The following is a 25,702-nucleotide window of genomic DNA, read 5'->3' on the forward strand; positions in this document are numbered from 1 at the left end:
GTGCAGGTGCCACTTACACCTCTCCGCTTGATGGCATCTCGCAGGAGCCCCACAATGTTGTTGCCTTCTGCTCCCGAGGCCTTGAAGCCCTTGGTCCAGTTGAGAAGGATGCCCTGAGGGGAGAGGAGGGTCTCAGTGACTGCTGGATGCTGGGGGTAGGTGTGAAGGTATGGGAACTAATTCGGACCACAGGGATGTGCACCCACTTTATTTATTTATTTTAAACTTTTGGCCACGCGGCTCAGCATGTGAGTTCTTAGTTCCCCGACCAGGAATCAAACCTATGCCTCCTGCATTGGAAGAATGGGATCTCAACCACTGGATCTCCAGAGAAGTACAATGTGCACCCACTTTAAAGCTGAGGAAACTGAGGCTCAAAGCAGCCATATAACTTTGAAAAGTGTTGGAGACAATTCTCTATCTATATCTCAAATTTCTGCAGAGCTAGGTTCCAGCCAGTTTAAGGATGCCTGTATAGTTAAGCCTAGAGTCATCATCCCTGAGTGAGGAGGAGGTCCAGAGGGGAACAGCCAATGTAAGTTCAGGGCTCCCCTCCTGTGTGCAGCTCTTGTGTGTGAAGGTCCCATCCAGCCCCAATGTCCAGTGGGGACTAGGGATTGGAAAACCAACATAAGATGTTGCTCCCACAGCTGCCTCTGCCAGGAGTACTGACTTTGGCTTTCTCTCTGACCCAGAGGTCTCATGTGTTATGTATAATTGTGTGTATGTATGTATGTATAATTCACACACACATGTATATACATTTGTATAATTAATGTGTGTAGATGAGTATGTATCATTTATCTGTGAATGTGTGTGTGTATATATATATATATAATCACATGCATATACACATGTAGGTATGATTGACATGTGTAAATATGCAGATGTAATTTACATGTGTATATGTACACATACTTGATGTGTATAATTTACATGTATATATGAATGTATAATTGACATGTGTAGATATATACAAATATATAACTGACCTGCATGTGTATATATGTTTGTATAATATATTTATGTATAAAAATATGCATGTACAACTTATATGTTTATATATGTATATCCAGCATGAGTGCATGCATGTGTGTAATTTAAACACATGCAGTGCATGCATGTATAATTTATGTGCAAACACGTGATTCAAATGCATAACTTATGCACATATATACACATAATTTACATGTGTCTGTGTGTGTGTATAATTTACATGTATGTGTGTATGTGTGGAGGCATGAATAACTGACAGGCTAACTTACCTGCCAGAAGGCAGGGTAAAGCTGCAGCCCTGGGACATTGCCACCTCCCCAACAGAAGGTATAGCGTAGTGATGACACGCTGGTGTGTTGGAGCCTGGCTGCCTGAGTTTGAACCCCAGCGCTGCCACTTCCCACTGTGGGCAAGTTGCTATGTCTCAGTTTCCTACTCTGTAATGGGGGTGTTATGCATACCTCATAGGGTTGCAAGGAGGCTTGAGGCAAATAGTAAGAATCAGCTAATATTACGATTATTTCCCAGAGTCTCACAGGAGGTAAGTGATGGAGCTTGTTTGAGTCCAAGGCTCTTTCCCAACGTGGGATGCTGCATTTGAAAGCAGCCCAGGGCAGAGTTCATGGGCCCTTTTCTCTGGGGTGCCTGTCCACCCATCCATCCACCTCCTCCCCTGCCCACCTCACACCTAGCCCCACCTTGTCAATGTCTTCATGCCTCACGGGAAAGGAGAAGGTGAAGCCCAAGGGCAGCTTCTTATGCTTCATCTGATGCTTATCCAGGAAGTCAGAGATGCACTCAGAGATGTAGTCAAAGAGCTGGAAGACAACACCAAGGTGGCCATCAGCTGCAGAAGGCGAGCCTTGTGCCAGGGTGCTTCTCAGCCCTTGCTGAACCATAGGCCCCTGGAAACATGGCCTCTGGACCTGCGCTCAGTCCCCTGCTTCTTATCACCACTGCTTTTCGGGACTCAAGCAAGCCCTGTGCACAACCCCCATGCCAGAGTCCCACTGACAGCAGTCCTCAGGACAGGCAATGCCAGGACAATGGGGATGGTCCCCAGCGCAGCTGTGCTCTGCCAGTCTGGCCCTCCCAGCTGGACCCAGCAGCATCCAGCCTCAGACTTTGGACAGAGGTGTATCCCTGGCTATAACTATGGTTTCTAGCTTCAACACCCAAAGTGTTCTTTGCTGCCTCCCAAGTGTCCTGGCCACCCAACTCCTGGACCTGCGAGGACTGGCCACCACCCCACTCACATAGGCCTGTCCACAGAGCTGGGCGTTACTGAATGCCTGCTGATCGATTAAGCTCCCCAGTGGGTTCCAGGCCCAGGGAGGCAGCAACACTATCCTGCTTCCTGGATGCACGCCCGGTCCTGCAGCATTCCAAGGAAATTGGCTCTTAAAACCCTGTGCCTCAAGGAAATTGGCTCTGGCTCCATCCACCTCCCCTAGGGTTCATTCTACTTCTGTGGTCCTTCTTGAGTCCTCCCCATGGGCAGATATTATCATTGCAGTCATGCCCCCTGGCATCTATGTTGGTGGAGGGTGAGGGAATGCCACGTGGGAAGGAAGTAGAATGCATTCATGGACTGTGAGCCTGTTGGACCAGAGTGTTCTCTTGACTGCCCTACCATGTTTCTGACCCTTCTGGGAAACTGGGCAATGGTGCGACTTGCTGGGGCCATGCCCCACGGCCATCCACCTGGGCCTCTCAGCTGCTTCCCTTTCCTGTAGCAGGGCCCCCTGAAGTTGGGCCCACAGCCACCTGCCCTTGATGAACAGGTAGGCCCTAACACCAAGCCAAGCTCCAAGATCCTGGATGGTCTTGACCCTGGTCCCTGCACTCCCTCCCCCCGCCCAGCCCCTTGTTCCCTAGCCCAGGATGCTCACCATCTCAGCAGTACCCGTCATGGCATCCTCGGGGATGGAGTACATCTGGTGCGTGGTCTTCACACTCCACTGTCCCGCCTCTCCTTCTCCCACCTTCACCAGCATCACCCGGAAGTTGGTGCCACCCAGGTCCAGGGAGAGGAAGTCCCCAACTTCTGCAGCCACAGACAGAAGTACATCAGTCTCATGGGCACCGCCTGGCAGGACCCCCGAGACTGGAGAAGAGGAGGTAAAGGCATGGTGGGGGCACCAGAGGGGCCCCTGGTACTGGACCCCAGAGTAAACTGTGGAAAGGGTCAAAGGTGAACTGGGTAAGTCAGCAGGAATTCCTTGCCTTGGACTGAACTCCCCCCAAGCCCAGAGCCCACCCGAAGATCTAGGAAAATGGTCCAGACTCAGGATTGGGCTGAGAGTCCCCCAAATGACTATAGGAAACCATTTTTCTACTTGTGAAATGAAAAAAACCAGTTTCTCTGAGGTCAGAATGAGCCTGAAGGCCCCAGGGCTGAGCCAACGGAGCCAAGAGTAAGAACAGGCCAGTGTCTGGGGCCCAGCACGCTGGGGCTGCTAGGGACAGTCAGGGCTGTTAAGAAGGGCCTAGGGAACTTCTCCCTGCTGGAGCTAGGACACAGCTGCCTCTGGTTGAGGACCTGCTGGCTCCCATGTGGGTTCCATCCCAGCCCTGTCCTGGACCACGGTACCTGAGCCCTCTGGGGTGGAGCGCACATAGGTGGGCAGCATCTTCACACTGGCCTCCTTGTGGGTCTCCAGCCTCAGGCCTCGGTCCATCTCCTTCTGCATCCGCCTCATCACCTTCTTCAAGTCCTCCTCCTGCAGCTGGAACTCTGCCAGGATCTGTTCCGCCTGCACAGGGAGGGGTGGAGAGCAGTTGGGTGGGAGAGGAGCTGTGCAGAGTTGGGGAGGGGGAACCTGCGGAGTGAGTATTTCTCACCCACACTGAGGGTCTCCTTTTGTCCCCTCACCCTGAGTCCAGGATGACCCATCATTTCAAACCACTGCAGTTAAAAGCAGTTGGAAAATTAAGACAGTGGAGTTCCAACACCCCTTCTAAACAAATGCAGCCTGGGGGTGGGGGGCAGAGGGCAGATGAGGTACCTGCTTTGTACCCCTGATCCAGGTCAGGGGAAGAGGGAGGTGCTAACCAGGAGAGTGGGTGAGACACAGGCTGGAAGAGCCTGTCTGGAGGGCGATGGGCAGCTGGCCATTATTGTCTAAAAGATCCAATCATTCTACCTCTAGGAGTTTATGCTAAGGGAGTAAATGGGCCAGTGGTGCAAATTTTCATTAAGTGTTAGTCAAGGCACCAGTTAGAGGTGACACCAGTTAGTTAGAGGTGTCTGTTGGACTAAAGCATGGTGTCCACAGCCTGGAAGTTTCTGAGGCCATTAGAGGGAGGAAGGGTCCCTATATATAAAAGATAGATTCAATGTCACCATTCCTGTGAGTATGGACAGCCTGGGCAAGGGTCTCCTCCCACACTCTTTGGAGGAGTGGCCGTTCACTCACCCCTTCGTGGTGGCACGAGGTTGGGTGTAAACACAGTACCCATGCCCATGAATCCCCAGAAAACAGAGACCCTGCTCTGACCTTGCATGTGGACAGTGGTATGGCAGCCCTTCCTTCTTTGCAACAATAGCATGTATTCATGCAGAAAAGGCCATTTTTATTACCTGGATATTCGGACCAAAAAAGAAAGGGCAGATACTCGAATAAAAACCATGGATCCACTCTTCAAAAACCTCAGCCTCTTTTGTTGGCAGTTTACCATGTGAGCTTGGGGGTGGAGATGCTCTGAATTCCATAAGGAGACTACACAGCTATTTGCCCCTTCTTCCTCAGTTTTGATAGCCCACATTTTGTTGGGAGACTGGGGGGCAATCACCTTAAAGGAAGACAGCCCCTCACCAGGCTGAGGCAACTTCCCATGATTGGGCTAAGCCAAGCCCAGTTATCCTGTCCTGTTTTTGCTGGTGATTTGGTTTACAGTTGGGCATGTGGCCCAGTTCTGGCCAATGATGGGTGAAGGGAAACCTGTTTTTAGCAGGAGGAGGGCCCTCTGGGGAAGGTCAGTGCCCTGCCAACTTTGTATACACAACTGTATAAGAGTGTGATAACCGGCACTGTAGCAGCTATCCTGAACCATGAGGAGACAAGGCTGAAGAGAAAAGGCTATTAGCACATTATAGATGGCAGTGAAGAGAGGCAGAGTGAGCCGAGCCCTGATGACGTCACTGACATGCTGAGTCAGCCCCGGACCCACACACCTCCCTGTGCCGCTTGTGGAAGCACTCATCACTTAAGGCCATGGTTAGTCAGGTGTTTCATTTCCTGAAGCCCAAAGCATTCTTAATGGGTACAGATCCTTACTTAGGAACCAGTTCTCTTACCAAGACCCCCTTGTTTAAAACTTAAACCCACGGAAGGTCACACAGGAATGGAGCTGACAAAGTCTACAACAAAGCACAGAGAATCAAACACCAATGTTTGCTAAGCTATTCCACAGCTCTGGGCATGGGGTGGGGTGCACCTTGCCCCAAGGCTCTTCTCACAAGACACAGCCCTGGAGAGGCCCCCATGCTCTGTGAAACCATCCAGGCTGTCCTCAGAGGCCCACGCCTACAGCTTGGACCCCTCTCTCTCTCACACACACACTTCCAAACATAAAACATGCCAAGAAGGAATAGTAACATTAACATTCGCTAAATCCTTGCAGTATGCCAGGCGCTGAGCTGAATATACTACACAAGCTTCCTCACATCCCTGGCACAAGGGGAGGTGTTAGCATCTGCTCACCTTTTAGATGGTAGCCACAGGCAGCCAACACACAGCATGGGTCCAACACCCAAGGCCAGGTACACAAGGGCTGCCTGGCATCTTTCCCCAAACAGGACTGTGCGACATCACCGGCTCTTATCAAAAGCGATGCTAATCCTGCAGAGGTCCAGCCCTTGGGCCCCGCTGGGTTTCATCCCGTCTCCTTACTTCATGGTAGTCTGACCCATGGCCGTAAGCCTGGACCCATGAGGGGTTGTGACCCAATGGCTTCACTCTATGTCCAGACCCATGTGGGCACATGTTTGGAAAGGGGCTGGAAGGTTCCGTGGTTGCAGACCAACACTGCAGGCCGCAGACTGACATGGGCCTCCGGCCAACCTCCCCTCTGGCCGTGGGGAGCATCCTCCAAGATGGGTACAAACCCCTTCCTTGAGTGAGTATCTGCAGGCACCACATTTAGTCACCCTGCAACCCTGAGAGGAGGTGCTCCTAACTGCACAGTCCCCTCAATTCTCAAGGCTGTATGTCCAGGAGGGTATGGGTGGGGTTCAAGTCACAGGGAAGAGGTCTGCCTCAGAGACCCCCTGCGAACATCCCCAGGAGCAGGCGCTGTGCGCCAGATCCTGCCCAGGGTATCGCCTGCTTAATCCCCTGGGACCCAGGCATTTTATTACCCCTACTTCCTTTCCGAGGCCACAGATCTAAACAGCTCAGAGCTGGCTTTGAACCCGGGTGCTGGCTCTGAGCCCACCTCCCCTCCCCACCCCACTGGGATGCCCAGCCCTTCCCAGAGCCCAGGCTGGGTGTCCATGCACCCTGGCTTAAAGGTCTTGTTGAGCAGCCTAGGGACTGCAGGGAGTTGCCTGAGGAACCCCAAGAAGCCATCTGTCCCCCAGATCACAGACAGAGCCTGTCCCCCACTCTCACCACACAGCTGCATCCCTGCTTGCTCACCAAGAGGTCACAGGACACAGCATCAAGGCTCACAGCTACACCCGAATATTGTGTGTGTGTTGGGGGGTCTTCTCCCTGAGCAACTCCTCTATGCTCCAGACAGGGCCACCGCCGCCATCTGGCAGTGCCATGGCCCCCAGGATCCCAGCTTCTGGTGTCCCAGCCCTCTGGCTCTCCTGGGTGTTCCCATCTTGGCTGTCCTGTGTTCTCAAGGCAGGTCTGGGGTTGGCAGGTTGGGGAACTGTTTCCCCAGGAGTATGTGGCAGCTGGCCCAGGATTACCCTCTGTGTGTACACAGCCATCCAGTGGCTGCAGCTGGACCCACATGGAGCTTACACTGCCCTCCAGGGCAATGGATGGGCTCTAAAGCTCACAGGGTGTCCAGCATTTGCCCAGAGGTCCCATGCCCTGGCCCTCTGGGGCCCTCCCAGTGCTATGCTGGGATGGGAGGCATTCTCACACCTTCACCTGTCTCATCCGTCAAAAGGAAGCCCTGCAGCATGTCCTGCCTTCTTTCTTGAGCCAAGGAAGTGGGGTCCCAAAGTGCCGAGTACGGCATAAAGAGGGCAGTTGTCCTCAACCAAGTTCCACAGACCCAGCCCCCATCATCTCTGCCCACCAACTTGGCCCCTCCCACTTTGCTTCCAACCTATACATCCAATGGCTTTGTCCAGACCTGTGGCCTTAAGGACTATATGCATACGGATGGCTGCACACTAGGAGGGGAGGTCCCACAGACCGAGAGGCATGGGTAGGGCTGGGGGAATCCACCTGGTCTTGGCATGTCAGGGTGTCTGTTAGTCAAGGAGAGATTGATGCCAAGGAGTGGTTGGATTTGTGAGGCCAGGGCACAGCGGACAGTCTGGCACTGTCAGCCCAGGAGCAAGTCCCCAAGAAGACACTGTCCACGGAGAAACCCCTCCTAGAGAGGCTGGACAGTGGAGGGATCGGCTGCCACCTAGCTTCCGTGCCTCCTTCCAGGGGGTCCAGCTCCTTCCCCACTTCTGCTGTCCCAGCTGTGGCCCCAGGGACCACTCACCTGGCTTTGCGGTGACCCTTACCAGGTTCAAAGCTGTCTGGGCCCGGCTCCTTGTGGCTTCCATCACCACTTCTCTGAGAGGCCAAGAGGTAGGTTTGGGGAGAGGTGGAGACTCTCCTTCCTGCTGAGGCACAGGGGTGGCCTGTAGCCTGGAAGTCAGGGGCCTACCTGTGCAGGTATGGGCCATGGAGGAGAGAGCTGCCCACTCAGGCTGCCCGGGCCTTCTGCAGAGAGCATTCAGCAGGCAGCTGCTAAGATACTCTGCCTACTGCTACAGGTCAGATAGGGCCAAAAGGACAAAGGAGGCCTGCGTGGGGTCAGGAGTGACAAGGGCTATGGAGTGGTGGCCCATGCCTGCAGCCCGGGGTGGAGATTTGTTGCCCAGAGTTTCTGGAGAGGGAGCAGAACCAGTCTATGTCCCCTTCAGTCCTTGGAAGTCCAGGGTGGACAGTCTTCACGCTTTCCAGGTCAGGAAAGCACATCGAAGAGCTGGCAGGCTGGAAGGGGCTGCTGAGGGCCTGACCCTGTGCCAGATGAAGAACCTGAACCTGGTCTTGGTCTTGAACCACGGGGACCCCTGGCCAATTTTCCCCTGAGGTCTTTACTGCAGTTGGGAGGGGAGAGGCAGGCTGGTGGCAGGGAGGCCTGGCCTGAGGACCTGAGCAAGGAAGACTCCTTGTGAAACTGGGGTGCAGAGGGTGAGAGACCTCCTGAGACTCTCGGCTCCTCTCCTGAGCCCTCAAAGCCCTGCCATTTGCCCAATCAGGCTGGTGGGTTGAATGAGGGGTTGGGGGTGTGCCTAAGACATCATTTGGGTCATTGAGAGCCAGGCTCAGGCCTGGGCTGGGGCAGGGGTAGGGGCTGGGGGTGAGGGTTGATGGTTGTTGGGGGCTGGGGGTGGGGCCAGGAGGTGGGAAGGGGAGGGGTGGGCCAAGTGTGGGGGAGTAGATGGAGGCAGGGCACCACTCTGATGACTGGCCCCACCCTTACCTCAGGGCCATGCCCCCTCCTCCCTGACCAAGTAGAAAATGCTTGTTTTCATCAAAGGTCTTCAACTGTAAATCATCAAAACCTGCCTCAAAAGGTGGGGAAGGTCATTCTTTGGTTTGGGGTCTGCAAAGTCCAGGCCAGTGCTTGCTTTGAGAACCATCCCTCCTCCCCACTCCCAGCTCCCTGCCCGGGAGTGAACTTGTCTAGTGGGACCTGCCTGCAGCTGCCAAGCACTGCTAAAATTAGCAAGAGCTCACAGTGGGCCGGGTGGCTGGATAGAATGCCAGGCTCTCCAGCCAATGGCCAGTGTGGTCATCCCCAAGGAAGCTCTTGACATGATTGATCTCTTTCCCAAAATAGAGCAAAAAGGGCTTCACCAGACCCACATGTGACAGATCACTGTCCCACCAGACCCTGGCTCTGTGCCTCTGTCTTCACAGAGCGGGCAGGACTCATCCCTGGGTTTGGAGTCCCCACACTGGCCTTCTGGACTGGCCAGACCAAGGAGCAGCTGCCCTTCTATTGGTCCAGGCTCACAGCACCTGAGAGGAGGATCAGAATCCCCCAGACCTGTCCTCTGGGAGGCTGGAGAGGACAGGGCTGGGCAGAGGTCAGTGGGTCCCTTTCTGGTTTGCTGGACTTCCGGGGCCCTCTCTGGCTTTCAATTTGACCAGTGAGCATCCTTCCCCAGACCCCTTTCCCGGGCCTCCTCCTTGCACCTGTGAGGGCAGGAAGGAAGGAGTCCAACACCCCCACTTGGCCACACTAGTTAATCCTCCAGAGCCAGACTCTCATGCCTCAGCCAGCTCTCCTGTGCTCCCACCACAGGAGGTGTGCCCTGTCTCGTCGTTTCCCTTTCAGGTGAGGGAGTGACACCAGAGGGTCAGCACTGTGCTGGAGTCAAGAGTCATTGTAGCAAGTGACAGACCTGTCCAGGGAAGAGAGGCCAGGAGAGGAAGGACATCAAAGATAATCGCTCCGAGGGATGCCCAGGACACAGAGTGGTCAGTATCACAAGGGTTGTCCTAGGATGTTGGATGAATGTGGTCTCTGCTTAGACTTTCTCAAAAATAAAAACAACAGAGCTACCCAGCAATGGGCCAGGATGTCTCAGCAGATAGTGAGCTCCTGACTTGATGGGAGAGAGAGATGTGGGCTATTAGAGAGAAGGAGCTGAAGGACTTCTATGTCCTAGTCAGTGTCCTCATCCTTTGGTTGCTCAAGGAGCTGATTGATAGGCATGGTTTAATTTTCTTTTTAATTTATCTCTAGGAAATAATCTAGCAAATTCAGTGATGGATATTCCAGGTTACTCTTTATAAAATGAGACATAATCCACACATCCAACTTTAGGAAAGTGGTTAAATAACCTATGCTACATTTATATGCAAAATGATAAGATCGATCTGCCTCTGTTGGCATGGAAAGATGTTAATGACATTTTGTTTAAAGAGAATGTGGGACTCCCCTGGTGGTCCAGTGGCTAAGACGCCATGCTCCCAATGCGGGGGGCCTGGGTTTGATCCCTCGCCAGTGAACTAGATCCCATATGCCACAGCTAAGAGTCCTAATGCCACAGTGAAGATCAAGGATCCTATATGCCCCAGCTAAGACCCAGCAAGGCCAAATAAATAATTTTTTTTTTTTTAAGAGAGAACACGGTGGCTACCCTCTGAAAGCTCCTCCAATGAGCCTCACATCTGGCATTCAAACCGCTGTGTAGGCTCCACCCGTGCTGAATAGGTCTAGCCTATGTAACTAAAAAGCTATTGCAGAAATGATGGACTGTGAAATGTGAGGCTAGGCCATCAAAGACAATGAAGCTTCTGCTTTTCTCTATTGGTTTCTTCACTCTATGGGAAGCCAGCACCAGGTCATGAGGACACTCAGGTTCTATCAGGAGGTAGATAGTTTTTCTACTGAGAAAAACTGAGGCCACCTGCTAATGGGCATCTCCAACTTGCCAGGCAGGTGAGTGAACCACCTTGGGAGCAGATCCAACAGCCCCAGTTGAGCCTTCAGATGATGCAGCCCCAGGCAACATCCTGACTGCAACCTCAGGAGACATGCTGAGCCAGAACCTCCCAGCTGAGCCACTCCTGGATTCCTGGCCCACAGAAATGGAGTGAGGTAAAGTTTTGTTGTTTCAAGCCACCAAGTGTTGAGGTAATTTTTTACATAGGAATAGATGACAAATACAGAGGAGAAACAGTTTAAAAATATAACACAATCCATTTTTCTATATATATATATATATATATATAAATCTCTCTCTTTTTTGGCCACATCACACAGCATGCGGATCCTAATTCCCCAGCCAGGGATTGAATCTGTGCCTCCTGCAGTGGAGGCTTGGAGGCTTAACCACTGGATCATCAGGGAAGACCCTGTCATATATAAGTATATGTGATATACACATGGGAGGAAATATAGAAAAATAGTAATAGTAGTTATCATGATCATGGAAATATGAGTGACTTTATTTTCCTCTTTGCTTATCTATATGTCCTGTGTTTTCTGCAATGGAGTTGTACAAATAAAGTAGTATTTAAAAATCAAGTTAAAAACAAAAAGGTTGGGCCTTATCTGCTATCTTTGCACAGAGGCTCTGAGGCCCAGCCTCTGAAGGATGGAGGCTCAAAGTTAAATGGGTCAAATTACCAGACTCCATATTCCATGGGAAAGAAAGTGAGGCTGGAAGCTGGAGAATCCCGCCTGCAAGCCCCTTCCCCACTGGCCTGCCAGCCCTCCACACCAGCTGGGCAACAGCGTGGGTACTCCCTGACCTGGTACAACAGGGCCTGAAGGTCAGTATGGTGTTGCAAGTGTTCGCTCACAGCACGGTCGATGGAGGCTGGCTGCGCCCTTGTGTAAGGGCAGTCCAGGGGCCTGGTGATGAGAGGGTATCAGGTAGTGTGGCCGTGTCAGGGACAGAGAAAGGGGGAGATGAGCCAAGAGACAGCAGAGTGGGCTGGGGCCCCAGTAAACACCACTGGGGAGTACCCAGTGCCTTCCGCAGGCCGGCTGCTGTGCTAGATGCTTACGTGGATCACAACTGGCCGCCAAGTTCAGGGCAGTCATTTTAAATGTGGGGACGCTGGGGCCCCTGGGAGTGAAGGGATTTCTGATACACAGCAGCCATCAGTGACTTAGCCAGGATTCACCCCCAGCTCAGTCTGACTCCGGGTGTGCTGGAAGATTAGTCTGACTAGATGGGGAGGGTCCCTCCAGGGTCAAGCACATGCTGGGAGTCCGGAAGTAGCTCTGGAGCTGCTTCCATGATGGAGATGTTCAGAGACCTCAGCTTCAGCCAGGGGAGGTGGGGAGGAGTGAGGGGGTGATGGGGCGGGGGGAGCCGCAGCGACCACAGAGGTCTGTCCAGCACAGAGCTTGCCTCTGACAGCAGGTGGACCTGGAGGCCTGGGGCCAGATGTTGGGGTGAAACCTAAAGGCTGGGGCCACAGGAGGGATGGGGGCAGAGAGTGGATGAGGAACAGGGTGTGTCCTGCACATCAGCCAGCTGCAGGATCGTTCAGGACCCAAAGGAGGCAGGATAATGCTGGGGTAACATGGGAGCAAACACAATTCTGCTCTGTAGATCCATGTCCTGTTTGGTATTGGTTACAGCAATTAAACCTGCCCTAATTAACACTCAGAATGAAAGCACCAATGACCCGAACAGAGCTTCGGAAGGGATTGAATCACACATTTATTTAAGATTTATTGAACGTCTAATTTGTCTGAGGTTATGAAAATGACTAGTTTTTAGTTCTCAAGGACCTTACACTCTGGCAGGAGAGACAAGCAAATAGCAGATGCTAACTGATACTGGCAGAGCTGCAGAGTCTTGAGGGAACATGAGAGAGACTGGGAGGGTTCTCTGGAGAACAGGGTTTTTCAGGACCTCTTCCTGCAGCCCTTGATGTATGAGTAGGAAATGGCCAGCAGAGAAGCACATTCTAGATTGAGGGGCCAGCAGAACAAAGTCAGAGGCGTTTGGAGAAATACATATATTTATAGTGACTTGAAATAATGCACTCAAAGGGTACACAAAGGAAATTAGGCTGTTGTAAATGGCATTTGGGCTAAAGAGGAAATCTGAGTTGGGTCACACCCCCCTTTATAAATATATAACCATGAGTATACCAAATGTAAAAAGTACGGATAATAGCTAAAGCACCATGGTGGATTCATGTTGATGTATGGCAAAATCAATACAATATTGTAAAGTAATTAGCCTCCAATTAAAATAAATAAATTTATATTTAAAAAAATAGCTAAAGCAAAACTCAAAGGAACCCTTAATTCACTTAAAAAAATAAATGAAAAATCAACGAGCAAAGCATTCCTCTAAAGGTATTAAAAAAAAACCAACAAACAGAATATAAAGTAAACCTAAGAATAAAGGAATCAATAATGATAAAAGTAGAAACAAATTGTATAGAAAACACGCAAATATGGCTGTACCTATGGCTGATTCTTATTGATCTATGACAGAAAACCACAAAATTCTGTAAAGCAATTATCCTTCAATTAAAAATTAAAAAAAAAAACAAAACCAATAGCAAACTTGAGGGATTTCCCTGGTGGTCCAGTGGCTAAGACTCCATGCTCCCAATGCAGAGGGCCCAGGTTTGATCTCTGTTTAGGGAACTAGATTCCACATGCCACAACTGAAGATTGAAAATCCCACAACTGGGACTCCTCTGGTGGTCCAGTGGTTAAGAGTCCACCTGCCAATGCAGGAGACATGGGTTCAATCCCTGGTCCGGGAGGATCCCTCATGTTGTGGGGCCGCTGAGCCTGTGAGCAGCAACTACTGAGCCTGTGCCCTAGAGTCCATGAGCAGCAGCTACTGAGCCCACGTGCTGCAACTACTGAAGCCTGAGCGTTCTAGAGCCTGTGCTCTGCAACAAGAGAAGCCACTGCAACGAGAAGCCCGTAGCACTGCAACGAGAGAGTGGCCCCTGCTTGCCACAACTAGAGAAAACACTCTCCCAGCAGTGAAGACCCCATGGACTGTAGCCCACCAGGCTCCTCCGTCCAGGGATTCTCCAGGCAAGAATACTGGAGTGGTTTGCCATTCCCTTCTCCAGGAGATCTTCTCGACCCAGGGATTGAACCTGGGTCTCCTGCTTTGCAGGAAGATTCTTTACCATCTGAGCCACCAGGGAAGCCCACTGAAGACCCAGCACAGTCAAAAATACACAAATTAAAAAAATTTTTAAGAAAATCCCACAACTAAGACCTGGTACAGCCAAATGAATAAATAAATATTTTAAAATTATACCTATAAAAACAAAACAGTAAACTTGATTAAAAAGGTGAATTTCATTGCATGTATTTTATATCAACATTAAAAAAAGAAGAGTAACAGATGAAGTAGAAGAGTCAGGGGTCTCAATTACAGATGGAAAGAGACAGGGGCCCCTGGAGAGAGCTGCCTCATCCTCAAGCCTCCCTGGGCAGTGGTCTCTCCCTTGTAGGAACCATGACCCTGGAAGTCCTTGTTCCAGCTCCCTCGTGGCACTTGGAACAGGAAGAGGGAGCTGGTGGACACTTGCTACCTACCTGATCTCAGATAAGTGATTCATTCAAAATTTCAGTTTCTGTGCCTATAAAAAGTCCTGAGCCTTGGCCCTGGTCAGGTGGGTGGCCTGCTCCTGGGCAGTGCTCTGGTCTTGTGTGCTGTTAGGGGTGGAGGCAAACACCCTCACCCCTTGCCACCCGCAGCTGGTTCCCCTTCATTCTTACTCAAAGAGCCTCCATTTGTGGCAACACTCCCAGTACTGGGGGTTGGACCTGCCTGGCCTCACCCTCTTCCTCTTCTGGAGACAACAGGAGGGAGGCAGCTAGGGAACATGTGGCAGGGAAGCCCCACATCTCTTGCATTTGGAGCATCACTGGATCTGTTGGTACCCCCCATACAGCCATGAGGGGGAGGACAAGACAACCTGCGGGGTTGACCCAGAGTCTGACATCAGGGTGTCATTGTACGGGGGTGGGAGCCACCTCTGGACTATTTTTTATGTGAGATAATGAGCCTATCAATGAATTCAGTGTTAGCTGGGTGTGTGGTACAGCCTAATGGACCATAATTGCCACATGAGGACTAACAAGTTATTCTGCTTTTCTTCATGTGAGCAAGCCCAAAGAGAGGGAAGCAAGGGACAGTGGGGCACATGCTGGTAATCACCATCAACAGAGTGGCTCAGGAAAGACCACAGGAGGTGAGGCGGGAACTGGACTTCACTCCGTTCAAGGTTATGGAAACCCAGCTGGAAAATGTGTAACAACTGGCTCTCCAGGGGAGAAGACCTGAGTGAAGGAACTGAGCATAGATGGGCTCCAGCCACCACACCCAGCCTCCCTAGCACCTGGTCCCCTGACATAGCTAGGCGACCTCGCAGAGGCTGTGGTTCTGGCAGGGACTGTGTGACCACAGCATGAGGGGCTCTGCCACACGTTCTCCTATCACTCGGGCCCTACCGCCTGCAGATGGAGTCGGGGCTCTGTCCCACCCTCTGACTTTCGCCAGGTCTAACGATGCCACTGGTCAAGCTAGGTCTGCTGCTGCTCCCCACATGGATTCCCTGCATGGTTGAACTATACTCATGAGCTTTGTAGTCACTTTGAAAACATCTTAGAGAACTAATTTACAATGGCAAGAGCCTACATTCCTTGTTTTAAATGAAAGGCAAATGATGCCCATCCAAAAACTCCATCCAATTACCCAGATATCACTAAAACTCTCTTCATATATAACAACCCACCAGTGACTTTTGCATAATATGAAACATTCAAGACACCAATTACCTAATTATTTAACTCTTAAATAGCTCAGTGGTGGCTGTAATTGTATGGAGTACACAGCAATTCTGTTCATGTCACAGCCTATCACACTGTAGATGTTGGAGGCTGCCATGATCCCCTTGTACAGGTGCTGTGCCTGCCCCCACCTGCTCCAGCTGGCTGCCAATAGCTCACAGCTGGGTCCTTCTCCTAAGACTCGCCTTCAATCTAATAAGTCATCCTGCCCAGAAATACCTGGGAGGTTATGTGCCTCCAGGGTTGGTGGAGAAAATACAGTATGTCGTGCAATATTTGGGACACATATTAAAATTTTATTTGCTGTTTATCTGAAATTCAAATATAACTGGGCATTTTTTTTTCATTTGCTAAATTTTTATTTGCTGAATCTGCCAGGCCCTACCCTCCTACCAGGGCCCCAAACCAATGACTGCCCAGTATAGAAGGGCAAAGGCTACCTGGCCTCAGGAGAGAGGACTCACACACGAGGCCATTCATGCCCCAGAGCTCCCCATGGGATTAGACTGTGGCTTGACTTCTGCTAAATGTGAATCTGCCTCCATCCTTGTCTTACCACGTCCCGCATACACCCGGCCTCACCCTGTGAATTCTCCTGCTCTTCGTCACAGTATGGTTCCAAGAGACCTAAACCATCTGGTCTACACAGACCAGAACATTATATCAGCTCACCACATTGACGACATCATGCTAGTTGGACACAAGAGGCAAGTATCATGGATGCCTCATGGTGAGGCACATTTCGAAAAGCCTCAGGGGCTGCCACCTCCGTGAAATTTGCATGGGCCCAGTGGTCTGGGACATGCCAGGGACAATTGCTTTAAAGTGAGTAACAAACAATCGTGCCTTGTTTCTCTTATCTCTAAGAAAGGTGTGTAGTGCTTAATAAGCCTCTTCAGATTTTGGAAACAGCGTATTCTGCACTTGGCGATACTGTTCCAACCTATTCATTGGATGAAACAGAAGACTGATAGGTTAAGTGGAGCCAGAGAAAGAAAGTGCTCTGCAGCCAGTCGGCCACAGTCAGCCCTGACTCTTAGGCCATGTGACCTGGCAGCTGTGATACTTGAGGTGTTACACTGTGTGGAGTATAATAAATCCCCAAAGGAGTGTCACAGACTGGACCCCAAGCTCTGGACCAAGGGCCCACCACCTGCAGCAAAGAACCAAATACCACTTGAAAGGCAGCTCCTGGTCTGTCACTGGGCCCCGATAGACAGAACATCTAACCACGGGACACTGAGTGACTGATCGTGTGGCCAGAACTGCCCATCCTGAGCTGGGTGATGTCAGAGCTGCTAAGTCATCAGATCGGGCAGACACCACAGCCATCCATCATAAGACCGAAGGAGGGCATCTGCAATCAGGCTCAAGCAGGGGCAGGAGGCTCAGACCCACCTCCTGTCACTACCACTCCTCATGAATGCCCCTGTGCCCCCCTCAGCTCACACAGATGGCCTTCCCTCTGTCTGGCTGCCAGAGGGGTCAAAACCCACCCACTTGGTCCACAGATAGGTCAGCTTGGCCCGTTGGTGCAAGCTGGAAACGGGCATTTGCCAGGCAGCAGTCCCACTCAAGGGTGGCCGTGGAAGACAGAAATGGGGAGAAAGGCTCTCAAGAGTCAGAGTTTGGGGCAGGCACCCAGTGACTCCCCTTGTGAAGAGAGAGAAATGGCATAGACCATGGAAAAGGTACCCATAGACCATGGACAAGAGGGAAGAGCTTAGCTGGAAGGAGCGAGATTAGAGGACTGGGAACAGGAATGGGGCGGGGAGGAGGAGTGTAGAGAAATCAAGCTGCCCGAGAACAAGTCGGCAGAGTTCCTGCCTATGAGAAACCACCTGCTAGAGAAAAGGCACTGAACAAGCACGCGGTGGGCTGGCCGGTAGCTTCACGTTGGTAGCTTCTCAGCGTTAACACGATGCCCTCACAAACCATTAACCATGGCGGCGGATGTGGAAGCTGTAGACACCAAATACCCCAAAGCGTAGGCTCCGTCTTGCCAGGGCCAGCCTAGCTTTTGCCGTTGTCAAATGTATGACCTGCCAGTGTCAGAGACCAACCTTAAACCTCTGGGGGTGATACTGTTCCTCCAGGGTACCAACCAGCCACAACCTGGTCCAAGTTGATCACACAGAACCGCTCCACTCTAGAAGGGGCAGCCATTCATCTGCTCTTCCAGGCACACGTCTGCCTTTCCCACCTTCAGTGTCTCAGCCAGTGCCACCAACCAAGGAACCTCGAATCTACTGATCCCAGATCCCCCACAACATGACCGCAGAGGAAGGACCTGCTTCTTGGCAAAGGAGGCTTGGCAGTGAGCACACGATCAGGACACACGAGTCCTCCCACCTAGCAGCTGCCCCCCTGATAGAGCAGTCAAACAACCTCCTGAAGGCACAGCTGAGCTGTCAGCTTGAAGATGCTCACCCCGCCGTGAAAGGGACTGGTGTCCTCCAGGGTGTGAGTCCACTCTAACAGCCACTGGCTGATGCTGTGTCCCTAAAAGGGAAGATACATGGTCTGGGAACCAGGGGCTCTTCATCATTCCTCATGACTGATGTGAGGGGATTCATTCTTTCTGTACCTGCAACCTTAGGTTTTGTGGGCCCAGGGGTCCTTTTTCAGAGGAGGGATGCTTGCACAAGAGATACAGGAAGAGCCCCACAGAATTTAAGGTTATGACTGCAACCTTGTCAGCCCTGCTCCTGGGGCCAGTAGCCAGGCAGGACACCTACAAGAGCCAAGTCCCAGGAGCTGGGCTGGGTACAGGTCTAGGGCAGCCAGAGTGTGGCTGCAGATTTCAGGCTGCAAGGTTACAACTGGGATGTCTTCTGAGGGTCTGGCTCTGCGCTGATATGGGAGGCTCTGTGCAGGGGAAGTCCACCCGGAATTGCACTGATATGGCTCACTCTGGATGCAGTAGGGAAAGTGAACTGACTCGCAAGGCGAGAACCTGGAGTGGGACAGCCAGCAGAGGCAGGTGGAGGGGGGAGGACAGGAGAGCAGAAAGGCTGCTGGGGGCCAGTTGGCCACAGGAGAACACACACAATGATGTACTTTGCAAGACAGACAGGTGGTCTTGGGCCAAAGCCAAGAGAACGCCGGTGAGGGGCTTGATAAGGGGAGCTGGGCGGCCTGGAGACCACACTGCAGTAAGGACAGGCATGGACGAGGGCCCGAGGGCACGCCCAGAACAGGACCCTTGTCCTGTGTGCCCACACCAGCTCTCTGACTCCAGAAGGCAGCTGACTCTAGTGCCTTAGGGAGCCAGCGCCTTTGGAAATACAGTGGGTGCGCTGCCCGAGCAGAGCCCTGAGTCCTTCCTGGGAATCATGTGTAGCAGAACTCACGGAGAAGAGTTCTCCTTTCGCTCTGAATGCAACACTGTAAGGCTGTGAGCCTGGAGTTTCTGTGGCTGCATCCCCGCCCAGTGGAAAACGCACATCGTCCGGAGGGGAAAGTGACACCAGCCCCAGACAGAAGTGGACAGAGGACCCTCGGCCACAGTTGGACCTCAGATCCTGCTCCTCTCCCCTCTGCTCCCCTCAGCACATGGAACTTGGTCCCGTCAGCCAGTCCATCCCTTCTTTGCTTCCCCTGCTTCCATTGAATATGCATTGCTTATGGCCAGAGAGCCTGACGAACCCCTGGACAATCACCTATCAGAGTAGCTGTGAACTGCACTGTTCAGGGTGGTAGTCACTGACTACATGTGGCTTTTTGTCACTTGACACATGGCAAGTCCAAATTGGGAGAAGCTGTACGTGGAAAATACACATGGCTTTGAAAGGCAATACAAACCGCAGCGTGTAAAATATTTCATTAACAATTTTTATGTGGCTTGCTTGTTTCACCGATAATGTTCTGGATTTTTGTTTGGTTCTGTTTTGTTTTGTTTTGTTTTTTGACCATGCTGCACAGCATGGATCCTGCATGACCTTAGTTCCCTGACTACAGATCGAACCTGAGCCTCAATACTGTAGTGGAGTCCTAACCACTGGACCGCCAGGGAAGTCCCAAGAATATTCTGTTTCTGTGTGTTAGTCTCTCAGTTGTGTCTGACTCTTTGCAAACCCATGGACTGTAGCCCACAAAGCTCCTCTGTCCATGGAATTCTCCAGGCAAGAATACTGCGGTGGGTAGCCATTTCCTTCTCCAGGGGATCCTCCCAACCCAGGGATCAAACCCAGGTATCCTGCATTGCAGGCAGATTCTTTACCATCTGAACCACCAGGGAAGCCCTTAATATTCTGTTTATAGTGGGTTAAATAAAGCTTTATGATAATTAATCTACCTATTTCTTTTTACTTTTGTAACATGGCTACTAGAAAACACTGCATTTCCCCTGGACAGTGATGTGTGGAGTTGCGCCTGCATTAGAGAGAAGGCTGACACCTTGAGAGCCACCTTCAGACACAAGCAGAACACATGGCTGTGCACAAGGAGAAAAGCAGTCAGCTCCTGGGTTGCTGTCCTTTCATCCTCACAGACAGGAAGTGTCAAGTCCAAGTACCTCTCCCCTAGGAAAAGGATTCTCTCCAGCACTAGGATTCTTTCCTGTCACCCAACATGTCCCCTCCTGGATGTCCTTCCTGCCTCCAAGCCCTCACAGACACATCCTGTCTGGGCTGGCTTCCTCCACAGGTCCCTATGCAGTATCCCTTCTTGCCAGCCTTCCTGGCCAACCCACCTGGAAAGGAATGGAAAGGAAGGCCAGGACTTATACCTCATCCCAAACTCTCTAAGATGCCCACAAGCCACACTTCCTGGTCCTCAGTCCCTTCCTTCCACTGTTAGTACACCCCTAGCCCCTCCCCTAGCCTGGCCCCTCCTGCCCTCCAGTGGGCCATGCGGACACTGGTACCAATTCTCAAATGCAAGGAAAATGCAGGCTGTGACCTTGAATGGGTATGGGTTTGGGAAGCCTCCTCCTTTGCCCTCCTCAGGGTTGCCCATGAGGGGAAATAGCTCTGTGTGGTCTATTTTATTTTGACTAAAAGTGTCAGAATTTGATTAAAAGTGTGTGTGTGTGTGTGTGTGTGTGTGTGTGTTGGGATGGGGGAGGTGATGTACAGCTGAAAAGAAAAAGTCCTCGAAGCCAGTGAGCCAAAGTATAAGACAGGCAGGCAGGGCTGTGCACATCACTGAGGTGGGGGTGGGGCAGCGTGGGAGGCAGAGCCACAGCCCCCAAGACATTCTAGTCCTTGGAATCTGTGAAACGTGATCTTACATGGCAAAAGGGAGGTGGCAGGTGTTTAAGAACCCTGAGATGGGGAAATGGTCCTGGATTATTTCATGGGCCCAATAACATCATAAGCATCCTTGTAAGTGGTAGGCAGGAATGTCAGAGAAGATGTAACGACAGATTAAGAGGCTGGAGGGAGCAGCTGCCAGCTTTGAAGATGGAAGAAGGGGCCATGAGCCAAGGAATGCACATGGACTCAGAAGCCAGAAAGGCCAAGAACATGGACTCTCCTCTAGAACCCGCAGAGGAACTGGCTCTGCTGACACATTGTTTTCAGTCCAGAAGACCCATTTCAGACTCTGACCTCCAGAATCATCAGTTGATAAATTTGCTTTGTTTTAAGCCACTACTTGTGATCATTTCTTACAGAAGCTATAAGAAACCCATGCAGAGAGGGACCAGCATTTATATTTTTATCTCAACTATGTGAATATGTGCTCAGTCGTGTATGACTTTTTGCAACCCCATGGACTGTAGCCTATCAGGCTCCTCTGTCCATGGGATTCTCCAGGCAAGAATAGTAGAGTGGGTTGCCATTTTCCACCGCAGGGGTTCTTCCTGACCCAGTGACTGAACCCACATCTCTTACGTCTCCTGCACTGGCAGACGGATTCTTTACCACTGCACCACCTAGGAATCCTTTTTAGCAACTACTAAATGCATAAAAGTGTCCTCATTAATAAATATAAATCTGAGCAATTGTGCTTCCCAGACATGCTATGAGGGATGAGCAGTGTTGTGGGGTGGGAAGGGATCACCCTACCACATGTGTCCCCGGCTGGTGCCCACCTTTATGAGGACTGCCAAGCCTCAGAGTCCCCCGGAGGAGGACTGTACACAGCAGCAGGCGGTCACTGGCCCAGAGCATGGCAGAGAACCTGTGAGGCCTGGCATCCAGACTGAATGGGTCCAGGCTTTCTTGGAAGTCCAGAGGTCTGGCTATATCTCGGCTCTGTAGGTTCCCACCTGTGTGGCCTTGGGCACGACCTCTGAGGGGGCCCGATTCATCACAGGCAAATACAGGTATAGAGGTGCACCCCATCCCATGGAGCAGTTTGAGCATAAACTGGCTGGACTACAAAGGAGCAGACCCGGCCACCAGCACCTGCTAGACCAAGGCACCACGTGTGGGCACGTGGACCCCGCTGGACCCAGGCGTCTCAGAGAGAGGGTGCCGGCCACTCTCTCATGTTCCCCCGACACATCCTTCCTTGCCTGAGGTCTCGTGGTGACTTACGAGCATTTGCTTGTACTATGGGATGAGAGGTAGGCCTGTGACAGACCTGGTCAAGCAGGTTGCAGGCAGGTGCCCTCTCTTAGGTGCAGAGGTAGTGAATGTACACCTACAGAGGGAGCTGGATGACACAGGGGGAGGGGCTGGCACCCCGCTCTGCAATGCTGCTCCTGTTCCATAAGCTCCTCCTGGGCAGACTCGGGCTCAGTCATTGGAAAACCCGAGTCCTGCTTGATGGTATTTTTTTCACACTACTATTATAATTTCCAAGTGATTTGCTTCTATCAGTGATGATGTGATTGTGTGTGTGTGTGTGTGTATGTGAATAGGGAAACATCCACTATTTCTTTGTAATGGACTGAAATCACCGCACAGTAGTGGGCCCCTTGTGGGCTATTTTAAAAGACATCTATCACCATTCTCACTGACTTTTGTTTTACAAATGTATGCATTGGCTTTTTTCATAGTATGTTCAAGGGACAGCCTGCCTGCAGGTGAGCCTGAGGGGGTTACACGGGCCAGGGCCAGGGGAAGAAAGCAGGTGCTTTCCCCCAGCACACCAGCCTTGATGTTTTTCCTTGTGTGCATGGCCCACAGCCCCATCAGCTGACACAATGCTGCCCTGGAACCTCTGGAGGAAGGGGGACCTTGGCCAGATCCAGGAGCCATGCGGGTCATATACACACATATTTGATGTATATGACATGGGTTTCATGTGAGCCTGTGGATGGGAAAATGATGTCCCAGGACATAGAGTGAGGATACTGTATCTTCTGGAAGAGGGTGTGTCAGGGTGTGGCATCACCTTCCTCCTGCCTGTCTACTTGTGGGACTTCTCTGCCTTCTACTCACAGTGGGAAGCTGTTCTGGAAAGGTCAGCGCTTGGTTACCTAGCATGAGGGGCTCCTCTACTCATCCCTTTGAGAGGAACACACTTAGGGGCTCACACCCCCACAGCAGCCCTGGCAGGCCATAGTACCAGAGGAGAAACTGAGGTCTGGAGGGATTTCAAAGTCACCAAGTCCACCTTGCTAGGGAAGGGAAGAGCAGGTTTGAACCCACAGCCCTACCAGGCACAGGCTGGGAGCAGAGTCCTTGGAGCAGTCCTTGGAGGTGGAGCCAGCCTCCTTCCCTGCTGGGTGCCCAGACTGGTTCTTCTCTTCTGGAAGTGCTAACCAAAGGAGTTCTTTATTTCCTCCCACCCCTCCCCTCCCCTGGGGATGAAGGATGGATCTGCTGGGTCTTCATGGGCAGGAAGCACATCCACCCAGGCCTGTCCCCACTCTCCTGTGGAGGGTCAGCAGAGCTCCCCCCTGGGCAGGATGGCCAGCAGAGTGGGCCTCCACAGGCCCTGCATGAAGGACCGGGGCCCGTGGGGAGCTAGCTCACCACTCCCCAGCATCTATGTGGTTTGCCCAGGGCTTAGGGGTCTGCCAAGCTGTGCTAGGCATGGTCAACTGGATGATCAGCAGGCGTCTACAGGCATTCATCGGACATAAGGCTGTGGTCCTGACTGCACATCCCCAGGCAGGCTGTGCTAGGCCCCTTGGAGGGGTGGGAGCCAAGGAGGCAATGTAGTCAGTGTCCATGCTGGAGCAGTGAGCAGCGCCTTCCTTCATAGAGTAGGGTGGGTGTGGGGATGCTTCCTCCACCCAGAGCCCTAGGGCTCTCAGACAGCATAACTTCAAAAGCTCCTGGTTCCCCGAGTCTCCATCAGATCGCCCTCTGGCCAAACCTCACAGAAGTCTCCACACCCAGCCCATGTGGCACACGCTGCTATTAATCCATTTTAAGGACCAGGCAGGTGAGGCCCAGAGCCACCCAGATCTCACCAGGCCTCGAGGGAGCTGACTCCAGAGCCCGGGCAGGCTTTGCCCTCGCCAGCAGCTGCCTTTGGGCTCATGAAGTCACTGCCTAAGAACAAATTCGCTCACTGAACCCAGGTCTCCATCACCCTGACTTCAGCAACTCACAGGGCTTCTCTGCCTGCAGAGCCTTCTTTCTGTGACACTAGGGGCAGGACAGCCTCTGAGCACCATCCCCCAGAACAGCCAGTGGTTGAGCATCGGGCAGACCTGGCCGGTGGGGACCTGGACCAAGGACCTGTCTCTGGGGCCCTTCCCCTCTGTGAGACTGTGGCTTGGGCCCAGCACTGGGTGGTGGTGGTAGGGAGGTGGTACTTGGAGCACTCCTCCCCTGCCCCTGCCCCCACCTGGGCAGGTATTAGCCAAGGAAGCAGAGCAGAGGTGGACTAAGATGCATGAGGAGCATGGGAAGGGATTGGGGATCAAGAGTAAGGCAGGACGACTGCAGGGGGGCCTGAGGAATTGGGGTCCAGGGGATGCTAGCCGCCCACCTTGAAAGGTGGGCTCTCTGGTATGGCCAGCCCCCACACCTGGCCCCTCGTCCCCCTTACCCCGCAGGATCACTCTTGGTCCAGGAACACCCTCCAACCTTCGTGGCCTCTGGAGCCCTGCTCCTTCCACTGCCCCTTCCCAGTTACCTCCCTGCAGCCTAGCTTATGGCTGGTGCAGTTCCTGCTGAATCCAGCTGCTGGTGGGACCCCCAGCATCCAGCTCAAGGAGCCTGTGGGAAGATTCAGAGCTGGAGCACCCTGGCCCACCCCAGCCCTCAGGAGGACAGCCAGGACCTCTGGCATCGATGGCTGGAGGAGGATGAGCCAGACTGGCCTTTTCAGGGGTCAGGGAGAGGCCTGGACCAGAAGTTCAACTCTCTTGGAAAGGAGAGTCCAAGACCAAAGAGAGGAAATGTGAACACTTGTCCAAAAAGCAAAAGAAGACACCCCTCTCCCCCCAAAAAAGCCATCATCTGAGTCAGGGGGAAGTGGTCCATTTTCTGGGGTAGAAGGTACATCTCTTTCCAGATCAAAACCCTGCTTTTTATGAAACATGCCAGATGGGTTTAAACCTCACTAAGAAAAGGGAAGGCTAGAGCTAGTGCTGTAGCTATATTTGAAGCGTGAGTGGCTTCAGTGAGGGATTCCTTGAGCAGAAGTAAGCAAACAGAAATGGATCCTCACCAGGCACGTGTACTTACTGGAACTTAGTCCCATAAAACAGGCTTCTGCAAATAGCTCGATGGCCTGTACACAAACTGGTCGCCAGGAAACGGCTGCTCTTTCAGAAATAAAGGGATAGAATACATGGCCCAAGAGAAGAGGTGGCAGCGGTCAGAGCACCAGGGGCCTTGGCTGACGCCAAGCAGCTTCCCCAGAGGCCCTCAGAGGCTGAGGAGGGAAGGCGCCTGGGACAGGAGGGTGTGGGCCCAGGGACACCCCGGCCTGAGTACAGCAGGGGTGTAGAGGAGGGGCCAAGGGGATTCCAGTCTGGGAGGGACCTGGGCAGAGGCAGACCCAGACCTGAGGGGGTGGTGTGGAAGGGAGGGGGTTTGGGGAGGAAAAGGGGGCCTCTTTTCACTGTGTGTCCAGCCAGAGAAAGAGAGACAAAGAGACAGAGAGAGACACACAGAGATGAAGAGACAGAAAGACAGGAGAAGGAGAGAGACAGAAAAACAGAGAGAAAGAGAGACAGAGGAAGAGACAGACAGACAGACACATACACACACAGAACTGTATTGTCCTTAGGATCAGTATCTACCTGAGAAGGGAAGGGAGATGAAGGTGGAGGGGAGGGCCCAGGCTTGCCCCTCTGACATAAGATTGGGGGAGCATTCCAGAACCTTCCCTGGAGGGCCTCCCTTCACCA

General features: G+C 52.2%; 1 protein-coding gene and 1 long non-coding RNA gene across 3 annotated transcripts in view; one reads left to right on the forward strand and one right to left on the reverse strand.

Moving 5' to 3' along the window:
* The window catches only part of GCK (glucokinase), a 36,482-nt gene that overhangs the window by 5,760 nt on the left and 5,020 nt on the right, over window positions 1-25,702 (reverse strand). The window contains exons 2-5 of the mRNA XM_005899410.2: window positions 3,590-3,752; window positions 2,889-3,043; window positions 1,695-1,814; window positions 18-113 (exon numbers count right to left, since the gene is read on the reverse strand). Coding sequence (XP_005899472.1) covers window positions 18-113; window positions 1,695-1,814; window positions 2,889-3,043; window positions 3,590-3,752 — 534 coding nt within the window. The remainder of the gene's footprint in view (window positions 1-17; window positions 114-1,694; window positions 1,815-2,888; window positions 3,044-3,589; window positions 3,753-25,702) is intronic.
* On the forward strand, window positions 9,099-19,751 carry LOC138987529 (uncharacterized). Of its 2 annotated transcripts, none has more exons than XR_011463886.1 (4): window positions 9,099-9,277; window positions 9,529-9,671; window positions 10,635-10,797; window positions 17,592-19,751. It is a non-coding gene; the product is annotated as an uncharacterized lncRNA (long non-coding RNA). The 2 variants fall into 2 exon arrangements; XR_011463885.1 differs by lacking the exon at window positions 17,592-19,751 and adding an exon at window positions 10,963-11,583.

This window comes from Bos mutus, chromosome 4, assembly GCF_027580195.1.
Source record: "Bos mutus isolate GX-2022 chromosome 4, NWIPB_WYAK_1.1, whole genome shotgun sequence".
NCBI classification, from domain to species: Eukaryota; Metazoa; Chordata; class Mammalia; order Artiodactyla; family Bovidae; genus Bos; species Bos mutus.